General features: G+C 37.9%; 1 protein-coding gene across 5 annotated transcripts in view; it reads right to left on the bottom strand.

The window, feature by feature from the left end:
* Positions 1–271: 271 nt before the first annotated feature.
* The window catches only part of Rhogap100f (Rho GTPase activating protein at 100F), a 65,934-nt gene continuing 51,258 nt past the window's right edge, over positions 272–14,947 (bottom strand). For all 5 annotated transcript variants that reach the window (XM_071776543.1, XM_071776544.1, XM_071776540.1 and 2 more), the window contains one exon: positions 272–13,466. In XM_071776543.1, the coding sequence (XP_071632644.1) occupies positions 13,140–13,466 (327 nt within the window). In that variant the 3' untranslated portion in view covers positions 272–13,139. The remainder of the gene's footprint in view (positions 13,467–14,947) is intronic.

Raw genomic sequence — 14,947 nt, 5'->3', positions numbered from 1 at the left:
TTCGCTTCTTTAACAAACGTATAAAGAAATAATAAAAACAGCAAAATAGAAATTGTATAATAATTATTATTCTTTAGAATTATTAATTTTTTGTTCACTTCTCGCAATGTTAAGATGAAATTTTTATTTTGTAAACATCTGAGTTTTACTTACCTTCGATTTTATAAAATTAATGAATTTTTTTACCAAAATTAGACCAGAACATCACGCTTCCAATTAAGTTTTGTGCTGAAAACTGACCACGAAGAAGGGACAGAGACATAGCAGACAATTACTTATAACATATTTATTTGTAATGTTTTATTAATATACTCCTTACCGTAGACATATATTTATATCGTATGGCAGCATATTATTATGATATTGTATAATATAGGTGAGGTGACTGACAGAACGATTCATTATTTTTCTTTTATTACTCTCCGCGGCCGAAGAACGACACACGCTTATTCATTGCTCCCTCCCACGCTCATTCATACCCGTGTCCACACGCACACACGCATACGCACATATTGAAACACACATCCGTACTCGTCTACGTACACTCATGCTCCTAATTGCTCCATTTATTCCACTACAGTCTCTTTCGTTCCTTCCTCTCGCATTTTCGCGAATCGACAAAGCCGCCCGAACATTCTTTCGTCACTTCCCATTGCAGCCTCTCGACCGGCATCTCGCGTTCGTCCCGCACTTCGTCGATTCGTCTCCCGCGATTAACTCGCATTCGACTAATTAATTGCGCCGCGCGCGTCACACGCGTATCGACCGCACGCGCGAACCTCTGCTAATTGCGATTATCGCTGGATCGCGCGATAATCATGATAATTATTATGATATATAGTCTCGTTTATATTACTCGCTCGTAACATTATCTCATACTTATCTCGCCTAGTTAAAATATCAATATACATTATAATATACTCTAGTAACGATAATGCAACACGTCGTTAATTTATTATACTTTGCAACTTAGAAAAATAGTCCTGGCTAGCCGCGGCCGCGTCGCGTGCGCTTTCTCGCGCGATCGATCCTTCAAAAGCGCTCGATATTGTTACATGCCTGTGTACATCCGACATATATTCTACATATACATTTATCTATATATATATATCTATATATCTTTCATTTTTCTAATTCTCTTGGGGCATTTCGCGGTCGCCTAGATCAACTTATGGGAAATATTCCAAGGGATTCTCTAATTGACTAAATCCACCGATCGAAATCGATCGCTCGTTTCTGGGATACAGAGGAAACTCTCCTCCAAAGTGGTTATCTATGAGTTCTATCGATCCCTCAATTTATTTCGCATAGGCGATCGGCGATCTTTTTTTTTAACAAACGCGCAGCTCCAGTGAAAAATCAATGTGTCTTTCACTATTTTACGTCGTATTGTGTCACTCGTAAAATATAATCAATGTCGTGCAACACAACAAATTAAGAGCGACATTATAAATACGTGATTTTTATGTTTCATTTTATCGATGTTTAATTCTAAATTTCCATTTTTTTCCCCTTTACTTATCAGAATCGAATTTTGTCGATTTACATATAAATAACATTTCCTTCTAACTTAAAGGCATGATTATTTCCTATTTTACGAATGACGCTAGGAAAGTTAGACGCTAAAATAATTTAATAAACAAAATGTTCGGATTTTCAAGTTTCGTTTCCTTTCCAATTTGAGAACATTATAAATTCTTGCGATTGTCAATTATTGCCGGGCATAACCAAGTTCCGATATCAAGTGATCAAACACATGGTCATAATCGAACAGAATCATTGACACATATTGCAGCGCGCGTTGTGTTATTTATTGAGAACGGCGATGAGTTAATCATTCTCGCGATTAAGGAGCGATTTTATTTTTGTGCTTGCTTCCCGATCGCGGATGACTCGACGCGGTCGCGATGCAATAAAATCTATGAAAACAATTAACGGAACAACGGTAGTATTACCCCTTTGAAGTTGTCACGCTCTACTATATCTACTGTTGATTCTTTTTTCCTTTTTTATATATATATATATGTATAATCGGTTAACGAATCGCTCGTTCGCGTATCGTTGACTCGCGCGTCGGACTGGCGCGAATCTAAAACACCGACTTAAGCGTCGCTCAACAGCGAAACTGGAGTCCTACGTATATCATGTCGCACACGATATTACTCGACAAAGCTCACTCAGATTAACAATCGAGAAAAAAATCAGTCATTCAAGCATTCGAGAATCGCGACGGCGTAACTTTCCCGATTGACGATTTTCTCCTCGCAACGAAATGCAGCGATCGCTTCCGAATTGCCAAACTTAACGAACCTAATAATAACAATAACGACGAAAAAAATGAAACGTTTAATATGCTACATCTAAAACGAAATTTACGTCTCGGCGCATCGCGCGAATTTACGAGACAACGAATCTCGTTTAACGAATCGTCGATTTTTTTTCGTTACATCAAAACGCTCGACCACAAGATAATCAATCGTAGAAAAGCCTCTAAAAGGCATAATTTTCGTATTGCAAGTAATTTTCTTCGTTTCTTTGGTGTTAAAGTCGACTAGTATCCGCACACTGCGCTCTTGCACTTTCTTGAGATGTGTTCAGCCTTAACATTTTTCCCGACAATTATTGTTTATTTATTTATCAGCCCGATCTCTTCTCTCCGTCGAAATAATTTGGAGAAAAATGTGTCGCTTGAACTTGCAAAATTTTATTCTAAATTCAGGCAAGCAGATTTATCTCAGTAACTTCAAAATTAAAGAGACATAAATTGATGACGGCAATTATTTTTATAATTACGAAATATTTTACATATAGATTATAAAATTACGAAGTGCGACACCATATCATAACTCTTTGTCGTAATACTTTGCCGTCATATCTCTATGTTGAAGTATATTTCAACATAATACCCTTATCCTAGTTCCAATTTGAATTTACAGATAAATCAAAGGGCATGTTCGTATAAGCTTTTGGGAAGAATCGTAATTTATGAGATTCGCGTTAAAGCTGAACGCATGATTTACAATTGACGCATTTGTATATCTCGTTTACTGACACATATCCGCATATTCCCATGTACTCGTACACGCACAACACGCAATCGATCGATCCTCGTCTTTCGGATAGAGAATTTTCATATTTTTTTTCTCTCTTTCTCTCCCTCTCTCACGTATTATCGGTTCGCATAAGCGGCCAATGATCTGGCATGAGACGCGGCGACGCACCCTCGCAATTATAACACTAATATACCGACACGCTACTGTTTGTTTTCGTTTAAATATACATCTACTTGCTTGATATAGCGATCAACGATAGTCGTCCTCTTTTTTCCTTTCTCTCTTTACTACGATTCTTCGTTCGCCCCACTCGCTCTCGCTTTTCAGCCGTTTTTTTTTTACGCGTGCATATATCTTCGCCTTTTCTCTCTCTCTTTCTCTTTCTCTCCCTTTCTCGCCCCTTTTTTGTATACTTTTAATGCTGCAGTTTCGATTAGAAGATCCAAGTAAAATTATTTAAATGCTGGCAATAATATTTATCTAAGTCGCGACGATAGTTCTCGATTACTGCGTAAATACTGATAGATATACTTGTTTGTCGTTTACGTTGCACCACCATCTTCTAGTATCTCGTCGAGTATCTTTTTCTCTTCACTTCACTTTCGTTTCACTTTCTCTCTCCCTGTCTCCGTTTTTTTTTTATTCTTTGTCGTATTTATACCTTTCTCATATTTTTTTTAATATTTATATATTTATATCTATATCTCTCGCTTTTCTTACTGTCGCTTCTACTCTCTCCGTTTCGCTCCCCTTTTCGTTTTCCACTTCTGTCTTTTCTCTCTCCGTCATAAATATATTTGTAGACTTAGAATTTTCAATTCATAGAACGATTTAATCGCTCAATCATGCAGTTTTACTTCTGTTTTCTTTTTTTAAATTGTATCTTCCCTCTTTTTTTCTCGCGATCACTCTTGCCACCTGTCCCGCATTCTCTCATCAGATGCATTCTCTACCTTTCGCGCTTTCAATTTACATTAACAACTATAGTCGTTTAGTCTTGTAGACGTCGATTACTCGCCGATTACCATGATTTACTTCAAACCGTTTTTTGCAATTACAATCCTTGACAGCATATATCATCCTTGTATTCCGTATAATTATTATAACTGATATTATAATTAGCAGTCTGATATATTTGGTATAAAAGAATTTGACGACGTTGTTACTTAAATTTAATGAATTTATATTTGTTTGCAATATATTTTTAAACCGTTTTACTTGTAATTGAGTTTTTCGTATAGTTTCATGATAATTTATCGTTATTACGATAAAAAAATTATATAAGAAAAGATCTCTTTAATTTTCGGAGTATTTCTAATTATATAGAAAATAATTCTATTTTGCAATCCCCGATATCGCTGGTTATTTATTGTATTATTGTACTTATCGTTATGCTACTCTCTCATTTTTGGTCATTTCTTATATTTTCCGTCAAACTTGGCGCGATTTGAGTGAAAAGAAAATTTGAATTGCGAGTATACGAATAGGAAGGATCGATCGAAAATAGCCTTAGATCTTCGACGGTAATTAACGTCTTGCATATTCCCCTTCAGTAGTCGTGTATGATACATTTAGTAACTGTGGTTGTACATTCGTACTATATCTTTGAGTTTCGACTAACAGAGAGAGTTTACAGGCTTGTCCCTAAGCACTAAGAATAATCAATCTTTCGCCCCTCTCTTTCCTCTTCGCGCGATTATGATCGATAATGATATAGTTCGCAATGATGCACGCATTGATATAGTGTGTTTACGGGAGAACGAACGCGCCTCTGTGGTTTACGTATGTTTAACGCGGCTAAAACGATGCGGCAAGTCATACAGCACTGCAGCGAGTATGGAAAAGAGATTGTGATGTGTGAAAACGATTGCCACGAAAAGCGACGTTTTTCGCGAAACGAGCAATGACAAGAATGAGGATCATCGCCAATCGCGCGAAGATGACACTTGTTGTCCTCGCAGAACGCCGAACGAATTATTTTTCTAGGTTTTCCGCGCTTGTTTTCTTATAAAATTGGAAGAAGTAAGTGAAGTAGAAATTTCCGATCGTCGAAACGGTTAACATACTCGGTTCCGTCACGTAAACTGGAAGTCGTAGATTTGTGCGAGCTACGTGCTGAATGAAGCGTGAAAACGAAAACGAAGATCGGCGCCGAGTAGGATATTAATGACATAATTTAGAATTTTATTTTGTACTGGCTCTCGATCCAAGTCCAACCCAATTCGCATTTTATACATCGTAAGTGTATGTGGAAATTCGGCCGCGGCATTAATCTCTGCGTCACTGTTGATCTCGAATAATATTTATAGTAGGGTTTTAATCATAGGATCGATGTACAAAAATCGGCTTGTAGAAATTCGTTTACTGACGTGCCGTAATTCCAATGCTGCAAATAAATGTAGATGGGCCTAGCTATCGTTTCCTTAAAAATTGAGTAAGAAAAAATGTTTTTAAATATTGAGAAAAGGATAAGTGTTAAAGTGTTTGTTGTTAAAGAAGGCTGCAACTTTCCGTGAAATTTGTCTCGATGAGAAAACCTTACGAACGTTAGTTAAATCGCCGAGTTTTGCACGTCACGTCTACGCTACTGTTCCGTATGTCAAAAAAGAAAATAGAATGAGAAGATGCTACGTAGCAAGAAAATAAAAAATAGGAAATTCTCGTTCAAGGTACAAGACGTGCTTCCCGATTGACTGTCGGGTCTAGGTCGAAGCTGCGACTAATTCTAAAAGCGTGTTTCTCGTTCGTCTCGACCGGACCGTATACGAAACGCAATTCGCTTTCCCTAACAGTTAATACAGTGTTGTGAGGCCCATTTTGTTTTATTTGTTTTACCCCTAACGCACTTTCGCTCGCTCTCCATCTTCTCACGATCCTAAATACAAATCATATCGACATATCGAGGGCTCGCAAATTCTCCTTTGTGTTTATAGGCCCGTCTGATTTTTCTCTGTCTGGAAAAAGAAACGTGTCTTTCCTCTTTGTTTCCCTATGATATGTAGGACGATGAAAGCTTCAGGGTAACCCTATGACCTAATGATGCCCCTGCTCGATAAAGGGTGGAAACGACCAGACATATGATTCATTCATTAATTTCGTTTTCGCACACCAGCCATGAGAAAAATCCTGAGAAACGCTGCTTCAAACGGGGATGGTCTCACATTGTTTAAATCACTTAAGTTGAGACTACGTCGTTTTAATTGCTCTTTTAAGTTTTCTAAGGAAATTTTATTAAATATCCTCTGCACTGCTTTCAGCTCAGTTATATATATATATAAATGTATATAAATTCAATAGTATTTGAATAATTATTTAATAAAAATTTCAAAGTAAAATAAAGTACCTATAAATTAATGTTTCTTGTGATTTAATACGTAACCATCGTGTTCAGAGTATCGTTTTATTAATCTTCTCCGGCATTATTCACAATTATTATCTACAACTCACACGTTTGCCTAAGTAGGATGCATCCTGGGTGGGATATGTGTGTTCAGAGCGATTTCGAATGATATACATATTTCGATAATTACACGAGAAAAGCTACGCTCGAAAATACAGGTGTACATATACATGACGTGTGTGTTGCGCGCATTTTTATATATATATATGTATATGTGTAATTACTTCCTCTTTAGTCATGTTGCGATTCAAGTCTTGCTCACGTGACAACTGAGACTGAAATTCATTATTTACAAGCAGCGTCTTCACATCCCTCCTCGACCTCCCTCGTCCAGTTCACCTCGATTCCTTTTATGCACGAAACTCTCCCGAGAATTGCGCCCCCCGATTATGTAAATTATTATTATTATCGCTATTATGTACAGCGTCTCGTCTCTCGAGAAACGCTTCTCTCGGGGAAAGGAACGTCATCTTTCGACGTCGCAGCTCGAGCTTGAGAGAAATTTCCGCGCGAGATGATGAAAACAATCTTACTAGTTCCAGTCGAAAAATTTGCACATATTGATGCTAAAATATAATTAGCAATTACAGAAGATTAGAAATAACAATTCCGAGTCAAATAAAAATTTCCAGATAATGTAACTATGTCGCAGCTTGGAAATATTTGATATATTTAACAGTAAAGTGCAAAGGGATGTCCGATCTTATGTATTGCGTTTTCACCATCGCAACCTCAATTTCCTTCGACATAAAACTGAACGCGATTGCGGCGAGATGGGATGGTGACGCTTATCATTAATATACCGACTGTTAGCTATTATTATCTATTCAGAGTCATTGAGCACCAAAAAGGAATGACAGTACATTATTAATCTCTGCTTTACTTTTCCAATGACTATTCCAGCGACTATTTACAATGCTAATACTCTGCACACGTCGTGTCGCGATCGGTGACTCGAGGAATTCGACTCTTCCGCGATCTTCTCGCGCGTCTTCGGCATACGTATGTCGCGGAAAATATTCTCCGCAGATCGCCCGGCATCCGGAAGGACGAAGGAAGAGCAACGTAAATCGTAGCCAAGCTGTGCTAAAAATCGTCTCGAGGTTTTCTTTTTCAAGCGCTTTTAGATCGCTTTGTAACACGAAGAAATTGGAGGCACTGGCGATTCTCGGATTTTTCTCAGATCGGAAAAATCTTACGGTTCAAATTATGCGTGGGATTCCTCGAGGATACCGCCATCATTATTTAAACAAAGAATACGCGGTAATGGTCTTTGCAAAATACTTTTTTTTCCGTCGGCTAAGCTAACCGCATTCGTAATCGATCCATCCATTTATTTGAATTATCTCTTAAATTTCTTTTTTGATAAAACTACCGTGGACATTAATGCTTTGCCGATCGTAAACGATCCCGTTTGTTTGGAAGGAATCGGAAGGACTTGATCGATCGTTCTTAAAGAAAACGAAAGGGCTGATGTGTGCGACGAGTCCTTCCGCTTCCTTTATGAAGGATCGATCGCCGTATCGGATGTAATGTTTGTCAACCTCGCGACGATTCGGCTTTGGGAAATAGCTAAAACTATACGTATAGTATACAAGTGTTATTTGTAGAAAGTTAATTATGGTTCATTTACGTATGAAATTTATGGTGTTGGAGCGCGGAAGAAAAACCGATGCGCTCCGCTACGTTCTGCTTCTAACTTATAGAAAAATCATGAAAAAATTTTTAGTTTTTCTTTCTTTCTTTCTTTCCTTATCTCTCTTTTTTAGAAACGTTTTAGTATGACAAACGTGGTCCATCGTATATATATTTATATGTAAGTGCTAAGATTCAAAGATCCAGTAGACTTGTATCCATGACATGGTAGTCATTTGAGAATATCTTATAATGTAATTGCTAACATCGCGTGCGATTATACATATAACTTATAAACAATATATGTGTGCAGTAGCAATAGTATATTATTAAGTTAGAAATATTTAAACTTGTGCGCTCCGTCCCTTACAGCGAAAAATCGATTTGTTTAGTCAGAAATTCTTGCATTTCTTAAAAATAATAAACTAATACTTAGGATTAATTTGTTGCTGAATAATTAATTACCTTAATTAGCTTAAAAAATTAAAATAAAGCTAGAAGTGTCATATTTTTGTCACTATAAAATTTAATTAGGGTCTTATTAGAGATACGATACATTTTATAAAAAACTTTCAATTATTGATAAAACTGTGCCCTTTACATATATATCGCGATTATTGATTTAGCATAAAAAAGAAACTATATCTAATATATGTATGTATATATTATATATATGTATGTATATAAATTTTTTTATATAAACGTGCTTGCAAAACCATTCGATCGAGAGTTCTAAAATCGTGAATACAAGTCTCTGGATCTGTTTAACGCGAATTCCTCCATAAGTAATAATAATAATTTCTTGATTAATAAAATGCAAGTGCACAAGAGAATCAGGTAAAGCGGGTTAAAAAATTATATTTGTATATCGACGTTATGCCCCTTGCTCTTCTCATTATTTTACTATCCTTCGATATCTGCGTCATCTCCTGGCAAGTCGTAAGCAAATTCTATGAATTTCTAGCGTGACTCTCGAGCGTTCTTGACTGACTTTTCTTTTGTTCCCGCGAATTTTGTTATTACGCGTATCTTTCCGATCTTTTTTATTCTTTTCTATATCTATTCCGACTCGTTTCTTTCGGAGGTGTACTCATTTTTTAAAATTCGAAACTCGACTGTTTAATACGGCCAATCAATAGCACGAGATCGGAATACTCTCTGTTACCTAATACCTACTGTTTTTTTTTTTTTTTTTTTATTGAAGGAAGAGATACGAAGGGGAGAAAAATGATAAATAAAATGTGGGGATTGCGATTGTGTGGGAAAGTCGAGAGCACGATTTACTGCGTCCGTTTGCCGTCCCTGTTCCTTTGCTTAGCTCAATTTGACCAAGGGGTTATCCTGCGCGAGCGATACGAGGACTCTCGAAGGACCTCGCGTTACATCCAGTCTATGGCGCACGCGAACAGAGGGATATTTTCGAAAAATTATTACATAACCAAATTGCGGATATAGAACGCGCGAAGATCCCGATGAGTAATATCCTCTAACGAGCTTCCGCTATCCTGCTGATCCTCCGGCCGCGTTTGTCACGTTTTTTTTTATCGAAGGAGAAAAACTTACGAAAAATTGCATATCTTATCATTTATCGATAATCGCAAATTTATACAGGCAAACATGTGTAATAATAATTATTTTTCTTAAATATTCTTGAATATTTTTAGATAATGTTTTTCTCGATAAGATACAGAAATCTGGAAACTGTTTTTGGGTGTATTTAGATATAAGTATCTCTTAGATATCTACACTCTGTGGAAACGCGTTGCCTCAGAATTTCTGTAAATCTTAGTAGGGATCAAACGTGACTCTCGCCGCCATCGAAAGATTTCAATTCATTTCGGATCCGCGCGTCAGCGGAAGAAACTACCTTAAATTAAATCACTGGCCATATCCTGGACTCCTTGCGATCGACACGTATCGCGGCTCGTTAAGTCTCGATTAATATGTATATATGTATAATGTGTATGTATATAATGTATATAATATATATATGTACGTAGCTATAGGTATAACAACAGTCAATTATATAAAATTGCGGCAGTGTGCTTTCACGTATAATAGTTAATGTTAATCATACTCTCATTCTCTCTTTCTTTCATAATTGATTTATTACTAAAATCAGGACGGCGAGGAACACTGGATACTTTGTGTCTGCGTCTGTTCTTCATGATGAATTAAGTCGATCATATTGAAAAGCCAAGACCTCATATGGGCCTATAAGCTTATGCGTTATGGAGTGTACGAATTCTATCAAAAGTAGAGCACAATCTACAATTGAAGAAGTTTGACGCAATGCGGGTACAAATTAAAAACTTATGATCTACAAACAAAGCACTTAAAAATTCACAACGCTCGATCACGGAAATGGATTGTATGAATATTTGACTTTATTCGTAAATGTGTATTGTTTTATTATTCGATTCTTGTAAACATTGATTCGTAGTGAAAATGTAACGCCAGCATCCCGCAAATAATTTAAAAGAAATTGCTTCGAAGATGAAAGGATCACGATTGGCTTTTTACCTATGAATTCTATTTTTACGAAAAGGGATCTTTGTTTCTCCGGAAAATCCGTTGATATATCCGCGGGGAAACGAAAGAGGATACTTTGGTACCCGGCATTCACTCGCACGCACGCACACACTCACACACGCAAACACATCGAACGACATTCACACAGTCTGGGGCTGGAAATACAGCTAGGATTGCGTATGGCGGCTCGTATATGTATACGTATATATGTACACGTTACACTCAGCTATACAATTAGTCTCGGTTTCGTGGCTACTTCAATTAAAACTTTACTCTCTCCCTATCTCCTCGCCCCGTCGATTTGCCCTTCGCCCTAAACCCTCGAGTACGGTAACTCTCGCGCGGTAACGCTATAACTGTGCGGAAAGAGGTGATTACGCGGATGTGTATAATATCTATTTATACGTGCGTGTTTATACAGGTTACAGTGCTCCTTTTTCTTTTTTTCTTCATCGCGAACCAAGCCACGAGTGAGATCGTGTGATAACAGTGTGTTACGGCGATAACTATGACGAGTCGCGATCGGCGCTCGTGGCTTCGCTCCGAATCGTAGTGCGTAATTTTATCGTCGCTCGATCGTTTCCAACAATCACGGCGACGACACGGCTGCGTCTACGTTTAATTCTCCTCCTTTCTTCCCTAATCGTTTATTAATTTTACGTTAGTTCATTCGCGCCTCTCTCTCTTCTCTAGCGCTCTCATTTGCTCATTGCATTTTCGCATTCTTTCTCTCGTTCGATCATCGTTTTACTGCTTTAGACGTATAATAATACTGGCTATTTTTTACTCGTTTTTACGTTCCCCGTTTTTAAAAGTATAGATAATTAACGGTAGCATTTCTGTTTACTCGTAATTATTATCGTTTTCGGTCAGTTCCTCCCGCGGCGGCTTCTCCTCTGCTCCTCCTCCTCCTGTTCCAATCATCCGCGACCCAATCTCGGACAATCGATCGCCCGGTATTGATACAATAGCCAGTTGATTGCCCGATACTATATCTATGCGCAAACATGTCCGAACGAATCCGCCTATGTGTCCTATTGTCGACATGTAGAAACACCACCATGTCCTCGCGCTTCCCTCTTCCCCGGCGTATGTATAACATCTTTATATATATTATGTATATCGTCTAGTTCAGCTGTTTGTTTGTTTGTTTGTTTGTCGGTTTGTTTGTTCATGTATCTTTGTTTTTGTATACGAGAGCTAGCTAACGCTACAAGTAATAGTTTTTTATCAAAAGCACACACGTAATATCGTGACTAGTCTACGTATGTATATATAATATGTATATATAGTATATCGCATATAAACTGATTATTATGTATGCCACATGCGCCTCTCTTCGTTGACCGGCTCGCTTAAGTTATGTGTGTTGTGTGTCATGTGAGTCGTGTTGACGTTAGTAATGCCGACGATGACGACGTGGAGGGACTATTCCCTTTCTCCTCCTTTTTCCTCGTCCCCCTTGGTGGCCCGAGAGCATCGAGGGCAAAGTGTGCGCGATGGATCCATCTGCGATCTAACATTTGCTCCGAGAGACCATTATACTTGTGAAAGGCTATCGAGTGTTTTCGAAACAAGGAAACTCTCGTGACGTGCGGAGGACTGAACGTGTTTGAGGACTGAATTGTTTGAGTTGCCTTCCCAGCAGCGACTTTTTAATAACGTAACGTAAACCATCTTCAACTCCTTACTTGTCTAGCATTTCGGTTCGAATTGTAGTTGCTTCTAGCAGAATAGATATATGTATATCGATCCCTGATTTATCTTCCTATGACGAATAACGATCATAGTATCACGTCTCTTCGTTTAATTGCTCGACCACCTCCGTGTAACGCTACCTTTTTATGACTATATTTAATTAAATACAGTCGTAAGTATACGTATCGCATTTTATTCCTTACGAAATTTTAATTGCGACTAGAAGAGGCGATAAATCGAGACGTAACATTCAAGGGAGATATTTACTATCGCTAGTTTCTATTTTACTACATAGTAGCTCCAGCATAATGTAGCAACACTGATCGAGACCATTTGTCCGTCCGCCTTTTCCTTTCTTGCTCTCTTCTCGTTTAACTTTAACAACTCCTCGCAAGCGAGCATGCCCATTGCAACAGAATAGACTGGAATCAATCAACTACCGTAACTCTCGATAGGGGTGCGCAACGAAGATTCTTACGAATCGACATTCGAACATTAGCACCGTGCGAGACTTTCGTCCAGATCACTTTAACATGCTCATCCTATCTCGTATTTAGCTAAACGTTATCAGCCTCTGATAATCCGAGAATATTTACGATTCTACAAAATTAACGATTTTAATAAAATTAACTAAGTCGCTTTCTGCAAATTTGTTTTATTTCCCGAGCCGATCGGTCTAACTTTCAATCTTCTGTCCGTCAATACCACACGTAAGAATTGACGAAGCAGCCCTTAATTCGTCTACGTTGTCGAGGAATGGTCATCTCCGTGGCTTCTCCGTTACTCACTGCGCACACCCGCGCGACGACGACGGGCCACAATTAGTGCGTCTTGGACATATGTTGGTGTCGATCGTCGTCGCTCGCTTCAACGTCACCCTCGACGCCTTTCTCGCCCTCCTCGGGATGTTGGGGATTACCCTCCTCGGTGTCGACGCTGCTCGTAGGCGTCACCTGCTCGACGCCGACACCTGTACCGGCGCCGGCGCCGACGCTAATGCCGCCCGACGTGCTCGATGTCGTTGTCGTCGTCGTCGCCGTCTCGTCGCTCTTTTCGTATCCCAAGTTGCCCAGGAGGCCCTTGTTAATTGGCTCTGGCGAGGCCTCCGACTCCTCGCTGCTAGGTGAACCGGGAGACGAGACTATCACCTGCGCGAACAAAATGGACCCACCGTCAAGGTGCGTCGGTTAGTCGCGCTCGACGTCGTATACAATTGAAATTTACGAAGTTTTATCAGACGTTTCGAATTTCTTAATATAATAAAATAGAAAAAATGAGAGAGAAAGCATATACATAGAATCCTTACTACCGAAAGTTATTACAATTAATATAGTTTTCTCATCTGTCTAGATAATTTGTTTCTAGATAATTTCTTGAAATGTTCGAAACATTTGATTAACTTTGTGGATGACACTGTATATATATTCTCTGATACATATGTTACGGAAGGATAGTTTCCAACCATAAGCTCGATAATAATATATAAAACTTGTGTGTTATCGTCAAAAATTCTTGCAATTTATATTTCATTTTGTACTTATACCTTTTTAAAAAAAATATTTGATTTATATTACGAACGAAATCCAACGTGTATTTTCTAAGAAAATTAATAATTCTGCAAGATCGTTTTCAAGTCGGTTCTGCGTAATTTCGCGGATACCAGAGAGTCGTGGAAGTGGAATGCAATTGTGAGCATACGCTAAAATATGTGCTACATCAACGTAGAAAAGTATTTACAAATACTCGGCATGTTGGCGACATTTAGATCGTATAAAACGTAATAGCATGAAGGTAGAATGAGAGTTACATGAATGAATGATGAACGTTTCTCTGATATCTGAGTCGGGCCATGCATGTGACAACGAACTAAAGGCGGCTGATGTACACGATAATGAAAACGATAATAACGATGATACCTGTGCAAGAAGCGGCGTCTCTGTGCTGTCAGCGGTTTGGTAGAGCCGGCAATTTGCGCTTGCTCTGAAGAATACGTGCCCAAACGAAAAAAGATAAAGAAGACAACGTAAATTGTCATTATAATAGGAATGACGTCGAAACTATATACACAAAATGGAAATTATATCGACCCAATATATGCCCGTAAAAGATACAGAAATGACATCGAGCATGCACGAAGGTATTTCGCATAAATGATATCTATCTACGGAATATATGTACATAAACTTATGAAATTTCTATCGCGAGATATAATAATGATTAATGGTAATGACTAATGACAATGAATGACAATCGCAAACTATTTCGGCTAAATATGTTTCCCAGAGTAAAAATTGACTTTTTCTTAACCAAGAATAATTTTTTCAAAAATAAATTTTTTCTAGTCAGTTTTTTCTCTCTACTTTTTGTAAAAATTTATATTTAATTGGATAAGTTTTTTTAATTATATAAATTATTATAGTGTTTTATATCGTAATTTTTTTTACTTTGACGTGACAATTTTTGAAATTATCTTTGAGAATAATTGATTGAGAAATGATTGAATATTGATAGAGAAATGATACAACTTTTCAAATTACATACTCCTCGAAACACTACATGCGAAAACGTTTGCGAGTTTGTAATAAGTGGAAGTTCTTTGATCGAAATCTCATCGTGACTGAAAACACAT

This window comes from Temnothorax longispinosus, chromosome 4 (assembly GCF_030848805.1).
Source record: "Temnothorax longispinosus isolate EJ_2023e chromosome 4, Tlon_JGU_v1, whole genome shotgun sequence".
NCBI classification, from domain to species: Eukaryota; Metazoa; Arthropoda; class Insecta; order Hymenoptera; family Formicidae; genus Temnothorax; species Temnothorax longispinosus.
Note: the sequence above shows the minus strand (reverse complement) of the source record. Positions and strands in the feature narration are given on the sequence as shown.